General features: G+C 44.5%; 1 protein-coding gene across 2 annotated transcripts in view; it reads right to left on the bottom strand.

The window, feature by feature from the left end:
• The window catches only part of MPP7 (MAGUK p55 scaffold protein 7), a 205,641-nt gene that overhangs the window by 19,339 nt on the left and 171,901 nt on the right, over window positions 1-14,401 (bottom strand). For both annotated transcript variants that reach the window (XM_045812812.2, XM_087857582.1), the window contains exon 12: window positions 272-352. In XM_045812812.2, coding sequence (XP_045668768.1) covers window positions 272-352 — 81 coding nt within the window. The remainder of the gene's footprint in view (window positions 1-271; window positions 353-14,401) is intronic.

The raw sequence follows: 14,401 nt of genomic DNA, 5'->3' as shown, positions 1-14,401 counted from the left end.
CTTTTATTTAGGAGAAAATCTGTAAATACTAATTTAGTGTCATGTATATTAAAATTCACCATAAAAACTGAGAATAGAGAAGCCGTGATTAACAAACGTCCTGCCAACGGTCTCTGCAGTCTGGGGCAATCCCTTCACTCCTGTGCCTCAGTTTCCTGCATACTTGCTAGGGCTGTTGTGGGTCCAGAGGCTGAATGCCTGCAACGGGGCCGGATGCCACCCACGCTAAGTCAGTGCTGACCGATTGCTACTGGGGGAGCAGGGAACTTACGGGGCACTGTCACGCCGTAGTGTTGGGTGTCACTGACAAGCAGCTTTCGTTTCAGTTCATTCAAACCGACTCCTACAGGGCCTGAAAGACAGCAGAATACAAACGCGGCATGAAACCAAACACCATTTAAACACGTCTATAATTCACAGAAGGAGCACGTGGGTCCCACCTGGCATCCCGAGTAGAGTATCTCGAGGTCAGGGGTACCGAAGGAAAAGCTAGTTCGTTTGTTGCTTTTTTACTATGAGAATGTAAATCCCTGCCTTTCAAAGATGAGAAATACTTAGGTTTTCAGTGAAACACACACCAGAGTATCTGAGTCTATCACCGAGTGACGGTATCCGGAAGAGCCTAAAAAAGTATATACGCCTGAGATGGCCGAAGTGCAGAGTTGGGCACCTGCTGTTTCAATTTCAGATGTTTGTAGAGCTTAATAAAAGAACATCCTTGAACGTTAATTTTATTTTAGAGCCAAATCTAATGATGTGTTTTACATTTGCAAAACCGTCCGCCACATGTACCCCGGTCAAGGTAACTCTCCTGACACCGCTTTCAGTGGGTCCTTAAGCGTTTGACAACCGGCACAGGCCAGAGGTGCAGAAAGCAGTCCGTGTATACCGAGTAAACACCCCCATGGACAAGGCATAGTGCAGATGCCGTGCGGAACAGAAGTGAACGCCGCCTTCAAAGAAAGTAACCGGGTTGAGAGAGTCACACAAAAGGATGATGAGACTGGGCGCAAGGTTTCAAGGAGGAGTCCAAACACAAGTTAGAAGGTCACAAGCCCCGAATGGCTAACGTCTCGCAACTCGGCCGTCAGGGCGGCGGGCAGAACGCAAGCTGCAGGCCCGGACTGTCCTGGGTTAGAGTCCCCTCTTCACTACTCCTTCCCCTGGTGATGCTGGATGCCGGGGTCTGCATGTGTGTGCCCCCCGCCCCCAATTCACGTGTTGGAATCCCAGCGCCCAAGGCATTAGAAGGGGGGGCTTTTAGGAGGTGCTTAGGTCATGGTGGAGCTCTCAGAAAGGGATGGGTGCGCTTGAAGAAGAGATTCCACAGAGCTCCCTCCACGTCCAGCATGTGAGGACACAGCAGACGTGTGTGACCTGGAAGAGGGCCCTCGCCCGGCTGTGAGGGCACCTGTCCACCAACTGCCAGCCTCCAGGACCGTGAGTAGTCAATTTCCGTTGTGGACAGGCCACCCCGCCTGTGGTATCTCATAACAGCAGCCCGGGGGGAGGGGGGGAGCTGGGTCCCTAAGAAAGTTATTGTCTTTGAGCCTTGATTAGACTCATGCTAATTCGGAAAGTAATCACGCTCCCTCTCTTGGAAGGATCCCGGGAATCCAGGCATTTGTATTATTCCCTTGGCTACTTCCTCTTATGGGCTTTGAGAAGAATAAGGTTTTATGCTGGACAGTGAAGAACAGACAGGTGGACAGAGAAGAGAATGGAGGCCATCTTGGGTGGAGGGAAAAGTTGAGTGAAGGTGAAGTGGGAGTCGGGGGGCTGTGCCCTCCTTGCGTTACCGACACTTTTAGGGCCCTCCCCTGTCTCCCCTGCTGGTCACTCACTAACACCTTCCATCTTTCCGAGAACTGCTGTCAAGTACCAATTCCCTGGTGCTCAGCTCTCCCTTTTTATAGTAAATATAATATCCCATCTATGCCCGGAAATGGAATTCAGAGCTAAGGTAACTACCAGCCCTTCAAATTAATAAAATGCCCTCACTGTAATATGTGAAAGATAAAAAAGTACTTATAATGAAACAATATGTGTATCAATATGTAGATGCTCGGACATGACGAGGAAACCTAATGATGTCCGATGTTTGCACTCACCTACAATAAGGTTGGATTTAAGAGTAATAAGATCAGGAACCAGTCCGTACGAGAAAGTACGGGAAAACGGAAGCAGGAAAGGCACAGGGAAATAGGTGAATGAAGACCAGGAACCAGAAAGGAAGGACAGGGGAGACTTTTTGGAAAATGGTAAAAGGGAAGGGGGGAAACAGCCTTAGTTGAAATAGAGATAACAGGTCAAGACTATCACAGTGAAGAAAACGATACTTTTGCAAATGACCCTCACTTTATATATAAGTATAAAAATAAATGGGATGGGACAGTGCTGCGTTGTCCGGGAAGGCAGACCTTTTATCTTGACACCACACCCTGTGTTGATCTGTTCAGTCCCTGAATGTCTGTTACAAACATCCGAGAGAGAGTGTGGGATGCAGGTCGGAACTGTGCTCCGCAGAAGTGGCACGTCTACCTTCCTGGCCCCCTTAGCCATTCTGACTTCAAAAAAGACTGAATGCCCATATGCATCCTGGTGGGCAGTGCTGCCCCTGTCAAGAGCCACTGTTCTGGGACGTTAGCCCCTGGCTCTTGTCATTCTCTGCACCTCAATTCCTGCCATCGCCTTGGGTGAGCTCAGCAACGTCGTGAACACCCTTCAAAACGCCAGCCTCTAACCTCCCTGACTCCGAGTCTCGAACGACCTTCCCCTCTACTTCACTTCCACCACTCATGGGGCAGACCTCGAGACTCAGCCATCACCAGCAGCGATTTCACTCCTGAAATACTAAATTCAAACTTTCCAGTAGGACTTCCATCTCTAATCCCTTGTTGTTCTTCCCATACCTACTGTTGCAAGGACCTCCAGCGCTTTCTCATTTCTTTCCTGCTTATCTAGCAGCCCTTCACTTCCATGGGCCACCGTGTCTTCTATTTTGCTAATATTCTCAAATCTCTTACACACTGTCCTCCTATCACACTTCCTAAGGAAACCTCCAGTCTAAGATCAATCCGGTGGCCCCTCCCCACACCCACCCCTAGACAACAGCCCTGGAGCAGTCCTGCCATACGTTCCTGCTCTCCACGACCAAACTGGACTTACACGTTCTCCAGCAATTATTCTATGTTCTCCTACCGACTGTATTTCTCACATTCCTACGATGGTAGCTGCAATGCTCCCATTCTCTGCAGTCATGTGGGAGTCTCCAACTGGCTTACATACCCCCTACCACCAAACAATTGCCAAAGCCTGTCAATTTTACCTCCTAAATATGCTGCAGGTCTACCCTCTTGATTGCCGCTGCTGCCGCACTCGTCCGAGGTGCTGCCGTGCTCACCTGGGTGGAGGGTGAACCCCTGGACCAGCCCCCTTAGCCGTCCCACACCTGCTCACCAGCTACTTTAACCCCCCCCCCCCCGCCCCCGTCGCCAGCAGACAGAGTCCTTCTAAGGAGCTATTCTGATCCTGTCATTTCCTTGCTTAACATTCTTGGAAATGCAGTTTCTAGCGGCTCTTCCAAAAAAAAAAAAAAAATGAAAATGAAAATCTTCACATGGTTTACAAGGCTCCGCAGGACCTGGTCCCTGCCTCGTCCTCTTGCCTCAAAGCATTTGCCCAAGTTCCTTCCTGCGTCTGGAGCCCAGGGAGTCCTGATAGGTCAGAGTTTGGCTCAAACAGATCTTCCTCAAGCAAGTCTGCAAGACTGTCCTGACCCTGCCGATTGTGTTTCTCATTTTTAGGTTTTCAGAGCGTCCTGTCTTCCCAATACCTAAAAGTCGCAATTCAACAACTGGGTAACACATCACTTCGTGGTCTCTTTCCCACTAGACAGAGGTGCTGTGAGGGCAGGAATCCTATTGTCACTTACCATCCCCATAAAGCAAGCCCTCGATAAAAATCTGCAGACACAATGCAGCTTCTAGTGTCGCCATCGCCGCCTCAAGCTCAGAAGACCTCATCTACTCCAGAGATCGCAGAAGCCAACAAGTGGAAAGGTCTTCGAAGTCCTTTCTAGAAGCTTCTATATGTAAACCCATCTACACCATCATCTAGGTGCTTCTCTGCGGTCATGCACTCATTTACACCTTCTCTCAGAGATCCTTTTCCTGCATCTTCATCTCCTTTCTGTCAGCACTTAAGCAAATAAATTCTCTCCTACCTTCAAACAACAACAAACTCCCCTTCACCTTATGATGTCCCTCAGCCACTGCTCCCTCCTGTCTCTGCCACCCCGGTTCCGGCTTCTGCCACTCCTCACCAGCATCTCGCTTTCTGCCTCCACTGCACACAGAATCAAACAGAAATTCTCTGACAGGTTTATACAGATTGCACGTTGGGAGCTACCCTGGTGTCCCTAATTTGCATTCTTGCCACTCCGTCCCATGCCCCGCAGCTCCAGCTACGTGGGGCTACCCTGCTTCCGGAGATGTGGCAGGTTCTCCCTCATGTTGCGGGGACTCATCACATGCTGCCTGCTTTTGTAAGGACACTCCTGTCCTCTTCACGTGTTTTTTTGTTTTTGGGTTTTTTTGAGAGACAGAGAGAAAGAGAGGGAGGATGGGGTGCAGGTGGGGGCAAGGGCAGAGGGAGACAGAGGGAGAGTCTTCAAGCAAACTCCACGCTGAGCGCAGAGCCTGACAGGGGGCTCGATCTCAAGACCCTGAGATCATGACCTGAGCTGAAACCAGGAATCGGGACGTTTAACCAACTGCGCCACCCAGACGCCTCGACAGGTGCTAACTCGTGTTTGTTGTTTCAGCTTAGATACGCTTTAGGGAATCTGTCCCAACACTTTAAATTTGGGTTTGGTACCAAGTTCATGCGTTCCCTTTGCTCCCAATTCAAAGGACTAATCACACTATACTCTAATTGTCTGTTTAGCGGTCTTTCTCCTCCAACGGCCTGTGAGCTCTGTGAAAACAGCGGCGTCATCTACTGGTTCAGCAGCTGGCAAACTGTAGGCACTTGTTAGTTTGTTTCGTTCATTTCAATTATAGTCAGTAATTAGGCTGTTCTGGAGGTAAAACTATTTGCCGAGTGAAGCAAAGGAATGGGAGCTAAGCGTAGCAGCATCAGCATCCAGCATGCCTGGATAGGACGGCGAGGGAATGTGCTCACGGTCCCCGAGAGGAGGGGGTGGGGCTTACATCTGAACTTGGCTCTCTGGCTCTTAAAAAACAAGAGAAGCAGAGGGGAAGGTGATGATTCGGCTGTGGACCAGCAAGTTTCAGGGAGGGGACTCGATCTACCACCTCTCAGGACTGCAGTGGAACAGAGAGGACGAGGCAAGGGTGCCCTTGTGAGTGCAGGCCCGGCAAGGCAGAACTCGGGACCACGAGAAGAAACGAGATCCCGAGAGAAAGGAGGAAAGTGACGTAGCACTGGCTGCGAAATGCCAAGCGCCACTTGGGGCGTACGCATCTGACCCACTCTAAGGGTACCAAAAATATTTAATGTGCTAAAACTTACTCTTTAATAGAAAATGACAAAGAAAAACAAGGGGGGTTACAAATGCAGCTGTGTTCTCTGTGCAAATGATGCAAACTCAGGTATATATGCTCGAAGAAAAAGAAGCGAATAAAACACTAAAACTTAATGAGCGCGTCCAGGGCTGCCATGCCCACCCCCAGCCCCAGCACCCAGGACTGAAAGGGTGACATGAATTGACTATTTCTTCAGCAGGTCTCCCCTCTGGAGTGCTTCCCAGAGTGTGAGATACTTTGTTGAGTGAGAGTCTAGCTTTTTTTTTGTTTTCTTTTTTTCTTTCTTCTCCTACCCATGCCAAAAACCGCAATGATTTATTTTAACTCTGGAAAAAAAAAACTAGGTGTGTTTGAATTGCAGGGCGGGGTGGGGGGAGGGGAGAAGTATGCTTCTCTAATAGGACACCTGACATTCTGACTGTACTCGATCCTACGCCTTTACAGAATCTCTTTGTAGTGAGCTTGCTTCACGGCACACTCATGGGAGCATGCCAAGAATGGTCAGTGGCACATGATTTTATAAGAAAAATTTTCCCTAGATATGAGGCCATCATCTTCAAAAGTGGGAGTTTCCTTATAAAAAAAAGTTAAAATAGGGATACAGTTTCCATTCTTCTTTTTTTAAAGATCATATTTATTTATTTGTCGGGGGGTGGGGGAGAGAGCACAAGCAGGGGGAGGTGCAGGCAGAGGGAGAAGCAGGATCCCCGCTAAGCAAGGAGCCCGATGCGGGACCCAATCCCAGGACCCTGGGATCATGACCTGAGCCGAAGGCAGATGCTTAAGGACAGAGCCACCCAGGCGTCCCACAGTTTCCATTATTCTTACTACAGAATTGTCCCGAGGGCCTCCAAACAGCATTTTCCCTGACAAGCTCTTGGATCATGAAGTTCTAGAATTTTTCTTTTCAGATCTTCACCTTAAGATCACCACCTAGCTCCACAGCCCCGTTCTCCCCTGGCTACGCGTAAGTCACAGCACTTTCGCGTGGCCGCTTTGTATTTCGGATACAGTATCTATTTACACTGCGGGCCACTTGAGGGACGCAGAGAGTCAGGCTCATTCTGCAGCAGGACGGATTCATTTCCCCTTTGATATGGCAACTGTAACCACAACTGGTGAAATACACGTACACATCTGCATATAAATTGGCTACCCTACAGTTTGTTTTCAGTTGTGCTTGTGAATGCGTAAAGAGAAAGAAGAGGGGCACCTGGGTGGCTCAGTCGGTTAAGCGTCTGCCTTCAGCACAGGTCATGATCCCAAGGTCCTGGGATCGAGTCCCAACTCGGAAAAAAAAAAAAAAAAGAAAAGAAATCCACTTAAAAAAAATGAAGAGAAAGAAGATAATCTAAATAGCGCATTATTTAAATCACAGACAACAGGCTTTGGAAAAAATGATGACGATGATGGCAGGCATGTATTACACGGTTAACATACACCATTACTAATCCTCAGAAGATCCCTGCGAGAAAGGTATTACCATCCTAATCTTACAGACAAGAAAATGAACAATGAGAGGTGAAGGAATTTTCCTAAGGTCACACACATCTGGAGTGTGCCTCAACTGGTATTCAAAAGCCTGTCTGACTCAGAAGGTCTGCACTCTTTCCGCCCTGCCTATCTCCTTATCAAAAGAACGTCAACAAAATGCAAACTCAGGTAGCCAGTTATCCGCTGATTATGCCTGTGACCCGTAGCTTGCCCCACACCACGGCCAGGGATGACTATCTGTGCTTGCGGATTACACAGAGACCCCGGCCACAAAAAGTGGAAGTCAGGTCTGGGGATCTCAAAACTCGTTCTGTGCAGAACCTCGGGAAAGTCCATATGAAACTTACGGAGGACAAAATATGGTAGGCCTGGCTGACATACACAGGGCATGTGTGTCAGCATTTACATTTAGGACGAAGGAAATAAAATACAACGATGATAGGTAAGTAAAAGTCAAAAAAAAAAAAAAAACTTAAACATCATTTTGGAACTCATTAATTTGGAATCCAGGCAGTGAACTAAAACTGATGTTTCTCTAGCTTGAAAATAACAGAATGTTTCTATTCAAACCAAAACATGTAAATATGTATCCATTTCATTTTTCTTTAATTCTATAAGAATTTACAAAATCAGCTTTGTGTGCAAATGCAAGAAAGACTAAAGCTATGACTTCCCATGAGTTGATATTCTTATAAAAACTGTTATCAATTAGATAATTAAGATAATCTGATGAAGGCATACTGTCTTTTATTACTTTTGTACATTTAATTAGTAACTCCTTCCTGAAAGTAGGCAATGTGTGTGATTTTATATAAAGGTTCATTCATTTTAGCCAAAGAAATACAGCCCACTTAGGGTGTCAATAATGATGCTATTAAAGTTTCTGTTTAAAATTTTACATTTAAGAAAATATTCACATTAGGGGCGCCTGGGTGGCACAGCGGTTAAGCGTCTGCCTTCAGCTCAGGGCGTGATCCCGGCGTTGTGGGATCGAGCCCCACATCAGGCTCCTCTGCTATTAGCCTGCTTCTTCCTCTCCCACTCCCCCTGCTTGTGTTCCCTCTCTCGCTGGCTGTCTCTATCCCTGTCAAATAAATAAATAAAATCTTTAAAAAAAAAAAAAAAGAAAATATTCACATTAAACTAAATGCAAAACTGCCTTTATCTTAAAAAGAAGATTTTTTAAAAAATCTATATGCAAATTCCCAGCCTTTGTTTATATACAGGGAGAGTTTAGGCATACACGATGCCTTTGCCCCAAATGACCTCCACTTCTGCTGACATTATTGACCCATTATCCATGTAATCCTAAGACGCTGAATGTTTTCACTGTTCTATTTTCAGAGTTTCTTCTTTTTATTCCATGGATATGTATAAGGGTTTATGATTTGTAATAAATCTTTATGGATGGAAAACAATAAATATGTTTTTACAAGAATGCTAGCATCATATACTCTTAAAATTAATTCATAGTTGATGCACAGAAGTTTTTCATTCTGTAGACATGCCCCCCGCAAAGATCTACTTTCTGAATCTGAAACAGACACATACAATTAAAAATCAAAAAAAGCTAAATGAGTGGAGAAAGTTTTGAGAAATAAAACCAGTGCCCACAGTAGCACTCTGAAACTCTAGGAGCACTCAAAGACTAACCTCAACTATGGGTATGGTGTTCTCATACACTAAAAAAGAAAAAGAAAAAGAAAAATTATGGACATACTCTGTGGTATTGTCCTTGAAGCTTCAACCATTTACTTATTTATATGTTAGTGCAGACCCTGAGTGAATGAATACCTACCAGAACAATAAGGTGTTACTACTGTGAAAATGACTTCATTGAAATCAATGAAATGTGAATATATTTTATTTATTTATTTATTTATTTATTTATTTATTTATTTATTTAATTTTTTTGAGAGAGAGAAAGAGAGAGAAAACACATGAGCGGGGCAGAGGGGCAGAGGGAGAAGGAGAGAATTGTAAGCAGGCTCCATGCCCAGCACAGAACCCAACGCAGGGCTCAATCTCAGAACCCTGAGATATATGACCTGAGCTGAAATCAAGAGTTAGACACTTAACTGACCAAGCCACCCAGGCGCCCCTGAAATGTGATATATAGATATATTTTTAAAGACACTCACGCAGTCTACAAAAAAAAAAAAAAGATGACAATAACGTAAGTTCTATTTGTAAATGTCCAGCGTAGCATTTCGTTGCAGTTTTTGTTAAGACTAATAAGCATCAAAATGAATTTAATAATGTAAATATAGACAAGCGGTACCTTACAGACGGAAGGACAATCGCGCCGAAGATGGCAGTGTCAATCATCTGTTAGGAAAGAAACTTCTCAGAAAGAGATACGGGTAGAGGGGACTGGCCAAATTTGTCTTAACACGCGATGTATTCAGGTAACAGTCAGAACGCGATTGATAAAATCCATTCTTGTTTGGGTGTCTGTGCGGTGTTAAATCATAGACGGGAGAGAAATCTGTTGCTCTGATCAAGTACTATTCACTTTTGCTCATGATCTTTGTCCATCTTGACACAGACACGAAAATGGCGTATTGTGTGAAAGCCCCTCGCAGGGATGCGGTTTTTACTACGTGCTTACCTCCAGCGGACCTGCCCTGCTTAACACGAAAATTCTTCCACGTTTTCCCCCAGACACTTTTATAGTATTGGCCAGACTTGTTCCTCTCACTACCCAGAGAAAAATATCAAAATTGCTGGACTCTCCACTCAATATCCAAACGGCTTTTGTTACCTGAAAAAACACACTTACTCATCTGATTTATTACAAGACAAATCAAACGAAATCTCTAGGTATCCTTCAGCTCAGACATGTTATATAAAAAGCCTACTTATCCTATTGTAGCGCTCGGACTTTTGTCGCTCTAGGCATAAAATGAAAGGCACCATGCTCTTATATTTGACTCACAATCTTACAATGATCACAATAGTGGGTGGCTGGACTTTGTGTGGGAGAGTGACAAATTTGTTTATAAAACTAAATTTAAAGTTCCCTTGGAATCAAACCACATAGAAAATACAGCAACTTAGCAGTTCATAACAAGCCCTGCCAGAGGTTCAGGGCTTTTTTCTTCCGTTGCTTTCATAATGGAAGAAAAAGCCTATTAATGAAGCATCAGCTTGTACATGAACGTCAAAAAAAGAAAAAAAGAAGAAGAAAAGTGGGAAGCTTGCTGGAAGAGCATCATTTTTTCCAAAGTAGCTATTGAGACCAGACTTCCACAGACTGACTCAAGTTCTCATCTTCCTTCTATCTCGGGGGGATGACGAGTCAATAAAATTAAAAGGTCAAAATAAACCCACTCCTGAGTCTTCCTAAGCTAAGCAGAAGAGGACACCGGTAGCTTGCTTCAGAGTCCGTTCAAAAATGTGACCTTTTCGACAAGGCTACCACAGTCTGATTCGAAATCCTGATGCCCCTGAATCGGCCCTGCTTTTACTGTCTTTCCCCGCATTTACCACCCTCTGGAGCTGTATAACTGACTTTATATGCCTAAAGTATATTGAATCTGTTTTTCTGTCTATGTCCTCCCATTAGAATGTAAACACCACAAGGGCAAAAACATTGGTGTTGTGTGCGAAGGGCCCCACGTGCCCAGAACAGTGCCTGGCACGGATGGTACTCCATAAAAATCAGCCGAATGAACTTAATTGTGATTTATGCCCAGAAATGAAGCCAGAGTGTAAACATTTAAGATACGCCAGTGGCATAAAAGAAAGCCAACTGTGATTCTAATAAAGATCTTATTTACCTCCTATACACAAGGATTATAACTTTAAATCCAGCACACGCTCATAAATTCAACTATGACTCTTGGGTTTACAGTTGTCTATATAAAATCCTCCGGAGCAGACTCTAATTCCTACAAGCCTTCAATCAAAGTTCACCCAAAGTGATGAGAATTTTAATAAACATAGTAACATTTATATTCTGTTTCGAGTGCTTGCTTTTCTCTCTGCTTTACGTGCAAGACTTTTTGTTCTGCCATAGTTTTATGGAAAAATGATGACAGTCTCATAAAGGTCTACTTATTCCAACTGCCTGTACAAAGCCGTCTTTAGACAGCATGTGACACTCAGCACAAAGGAGGGCAGAATGGCACTTAAAGCTCAAGCGGGAAATGTGAAATATATAGAAAGATTTATTATTAGTTTCCTCTTATGCCTCATAACCAGACAGAACAAGTCACAAAGTGTCTGAATAGCCGCATGATGAATTTTGCTCTTCTGTTGGCTTAAGCTGTGAAGTGTTTTAGTAGCTTTTTAAACACCAAAGCTTTCTCTCCACTCCCTCCCTACAAACACACAGACACATTATTTGGCTTTATTACTTTCCTTTTTAAAAAGTCAGGTCTCACTGAAGATAAAATTTATGCAGAAAAATGTACGAAATGCCTGACATTTAGTTTTAACATACTTTTTGGAAAATGCTTTCAAATGCAGAAAGGAGTAGAACAGAAAATGTCACTACGCTATTTTAGTGGCTAAAATGCGGCTCTGGAAGAGCACCTTTACAAAATGAAGAAAAAAAATTAAATACTTGTGAGCAAGGCTCAAAGTTCTCAATTGCCATAGTTTTGCTAAGTTAACAACTTGGTCTATTTTAATTTCTTGAATGTTAAGTTCAAGGATAAAAAGCGTGCACTGTTACAGTAAGAATGTAGAGCAAATAATACTGCCGACCTCTTTAGCGATATTTACCTTACCGCTTCAAGGCAAATACCATTATTCCCAATGGCTTTGAAAACAGTGGGAAAAACAAATGAGGCTTGAGGAGGACCAGGCTGCTTATACTCTTCTCTTTCCATCTCCCTACACACGTTGTGGGAGCCAAGGCACTGCTTCCTTAGTATAGGATTTCTACCATCATGAACAGTTAATCCAGGAACAATCCAAAATTTCTAAAATTTGAATCCACTGCTTGGTTACCTTTTTTAGCTTCTCAGTGTTTCAAATAGAGGTTGAAAAATTAGCAGAAGCCTACTCATATGTGAACATTTCATGTTTCTCTTGTATTTTCAGTTAACAATGTAAAAAAGAGAGGCAACAGGCCCAAGATGGAGTCACTTATGCTAAGCCCACATCACCAAATCAAGACTTAATACCTAACCTAATTAATTGCAACCTCTCCCAGGACTGGACTCTTAAACCAGTCAACCTAGAATTACCTGCTCGGCACCAGTGAGGTAATTTGCCTGAGAGACCCCTGCTGTCCCCCAAAGAAAGGTGACCATGCCTGAAACAAGCCACACTTTTCTAGTAACTTCTTTGTCCTGCCCCTTCTGTCTATAAAAGTCTTCCATTTTGTACAGCTCTTTGGAGTTCAATCTGCTAGATGGGATGCTGCCCAATTCATGAATCACTCAATAAAGTCAGTAAGATCTTAAAGATTTACTTGTTGAATTTTAGCTTTTAACAGATTTTGTGGCAGTGCTAGGATCTGAAGAAAACTTCTGACACCTCTGGGGATGATGAGAAACACAGGTGTGATATCTATGAACCCTTCGAGGGGTGAGGCTCCTCCGGGTTCTGGGCTCAGCTCTCTTTGCGTCAAACACCTGATCGAACTGGTTTTCCAATCCAGGACTTAGCGGGTTCGCTCGATCCGGCAGATGGGTCTACGGTGAACTCTAGTCCCAGCCCTTATTTGATCCAGTCTTCCGTTGTTGGGAATGGCTGGTGGGTTCGACTGATGCCTCTTCTTTTTTTGACCACTCTTTCATCACACCTCTTTGGTTACTGCTGGTGCTTGTTTGGCTGCTCTTGTGTGGGTAAAGGCTCTTGCCAATGGGAATCTCAGAAGCCAAAACGCCACGAACTTGGTGGACATGGATCGGTACTTCACAGCTGGTTAGCATGCTCAACACCGAACGCTAAGACTCCCGGGTGAGGATAGGTTGGTCACGGAATGGGTTAGACTGACACGAGGTCACTTGTGAACCTCAAGAAAATTTCTTGCGCAGGAAGGTACACTGTAAAACAATCCTCAACCCAGTGACACATCCCTCTGAGGTATTAGCTTGGCTCAAGGAGACCCAACGGCTTAGCTAAAGAAATGAGATTCTTAAATTACAAAGAGCGGAGTGTGCCACGTCCCCACGCACCTGCTTATTCTACGTATAAAGAACTGCAGTCCCGGAAGCAACAGACAGCTACAAAAATGGCAACTCTTACTAAAGACAACCTAGAATTGCAATGGCCATTATGGGGGAACATTCCAGTTGGACAAGACGGCTCATTTAGGAAGTGCGCTTGAAAGCAAAGGTTCCCAAATCAAACAAACAGAATGGGTACACCTATTTTAATTGGTAAGGAGAAGCTTCCAAAAGGGCTTTAAGATGCCAAAATAGCTTCACTGAAAAATTCATAGCAAAAGGCTAATGAAGAATTAAAGACACAGAGGTCCCTACAACAAAAGACAGCCAGACAGATGTAACTCCTACTGCTCCCCTCTACCCTCCTTTACCTCAATACTCACGTTCTACTAACTCTATCTGAATTGCCTTTCCATTCTGAAGAGATTATTATACAATTATATTTAAAAATAACCCCCCCCCCACCCGCCTCAAGGCTACAGGAGAGCCTCTTCAGGCATCTTTCACTCCTTGGTCAAAAACCAAACCAAACGAAGGCCCACAGTTAAAGAATTTCCTAAACTCAAGGAGGAACCCCAAAAGTTGTTTAAAGAATTGAGTCCTCATCATGGCCTATAACCCCGGGCTGCCACATCTTTATCAGCTTGTGCACATTCTGGTGGGACCAGATGAAGCCCAGAAATGGACGTGAAAAACAAAATGGCACAACCCTAAGGATAATACTTGAGATCTTCATCACGGTCCCATTATGGACCAGAAAATATTGCAAAATAGCAACAAATATTTTAAAAGCCATTCCTAGAGTCTTTGCTGCCCATGTTGACTGGTCTATGATTCACACGTGCACACGAGATGAATCTGACAGACTCTAAAGCCCATTTGCAAGCTCTCCTCCTATGGCATTCCAGGTTGCATACAATAAATGAGGCCCTATTTGTAAATGGATTATCTTCTGTGATTAGTGGATTGATAAAAAGATATAAACAGGATGGCAGGCCACTGATTTGACTGAACTCATGATGACTTTGAAACAAGACCAAAATCAAAAGTCCACCAAGTTGGGACACCTGGGTGGCTCAGTCGGTTAATCGTCTGCCTTTGGCTCAGGTCATGATCCCAGGGTCCTGGGATCGAGTCCCGAATTGGTCTCCCTGCTCAGCGGGGAGCCTGCTTTTCCCTCTGCCTGCTGCTCGCCCTGCTTGTGCGCCCTCTCTCTCTGACAAGGAAATAAAT

This window comes from Ursus americanus, chromosome 31 (genome assembly GCF_024610735.1).
Source record: "Ursus americanus isolate L20-20 chromosome 31, mUrsAme1.1.p, whole genome shotgun sequence".
NCBI classification, from domain to species: domain Eukaryota; kingdom Metazoa; phylum Chordata; class Mammalia; order Carnivora; family Ursidae; genus Ursus; species Ursus americanus.
The sequence above is the reverse complement of the archived record's forward strand: the minus strand, read 5'-3'. Positions and strand labels throughout refer to the sequence as shown.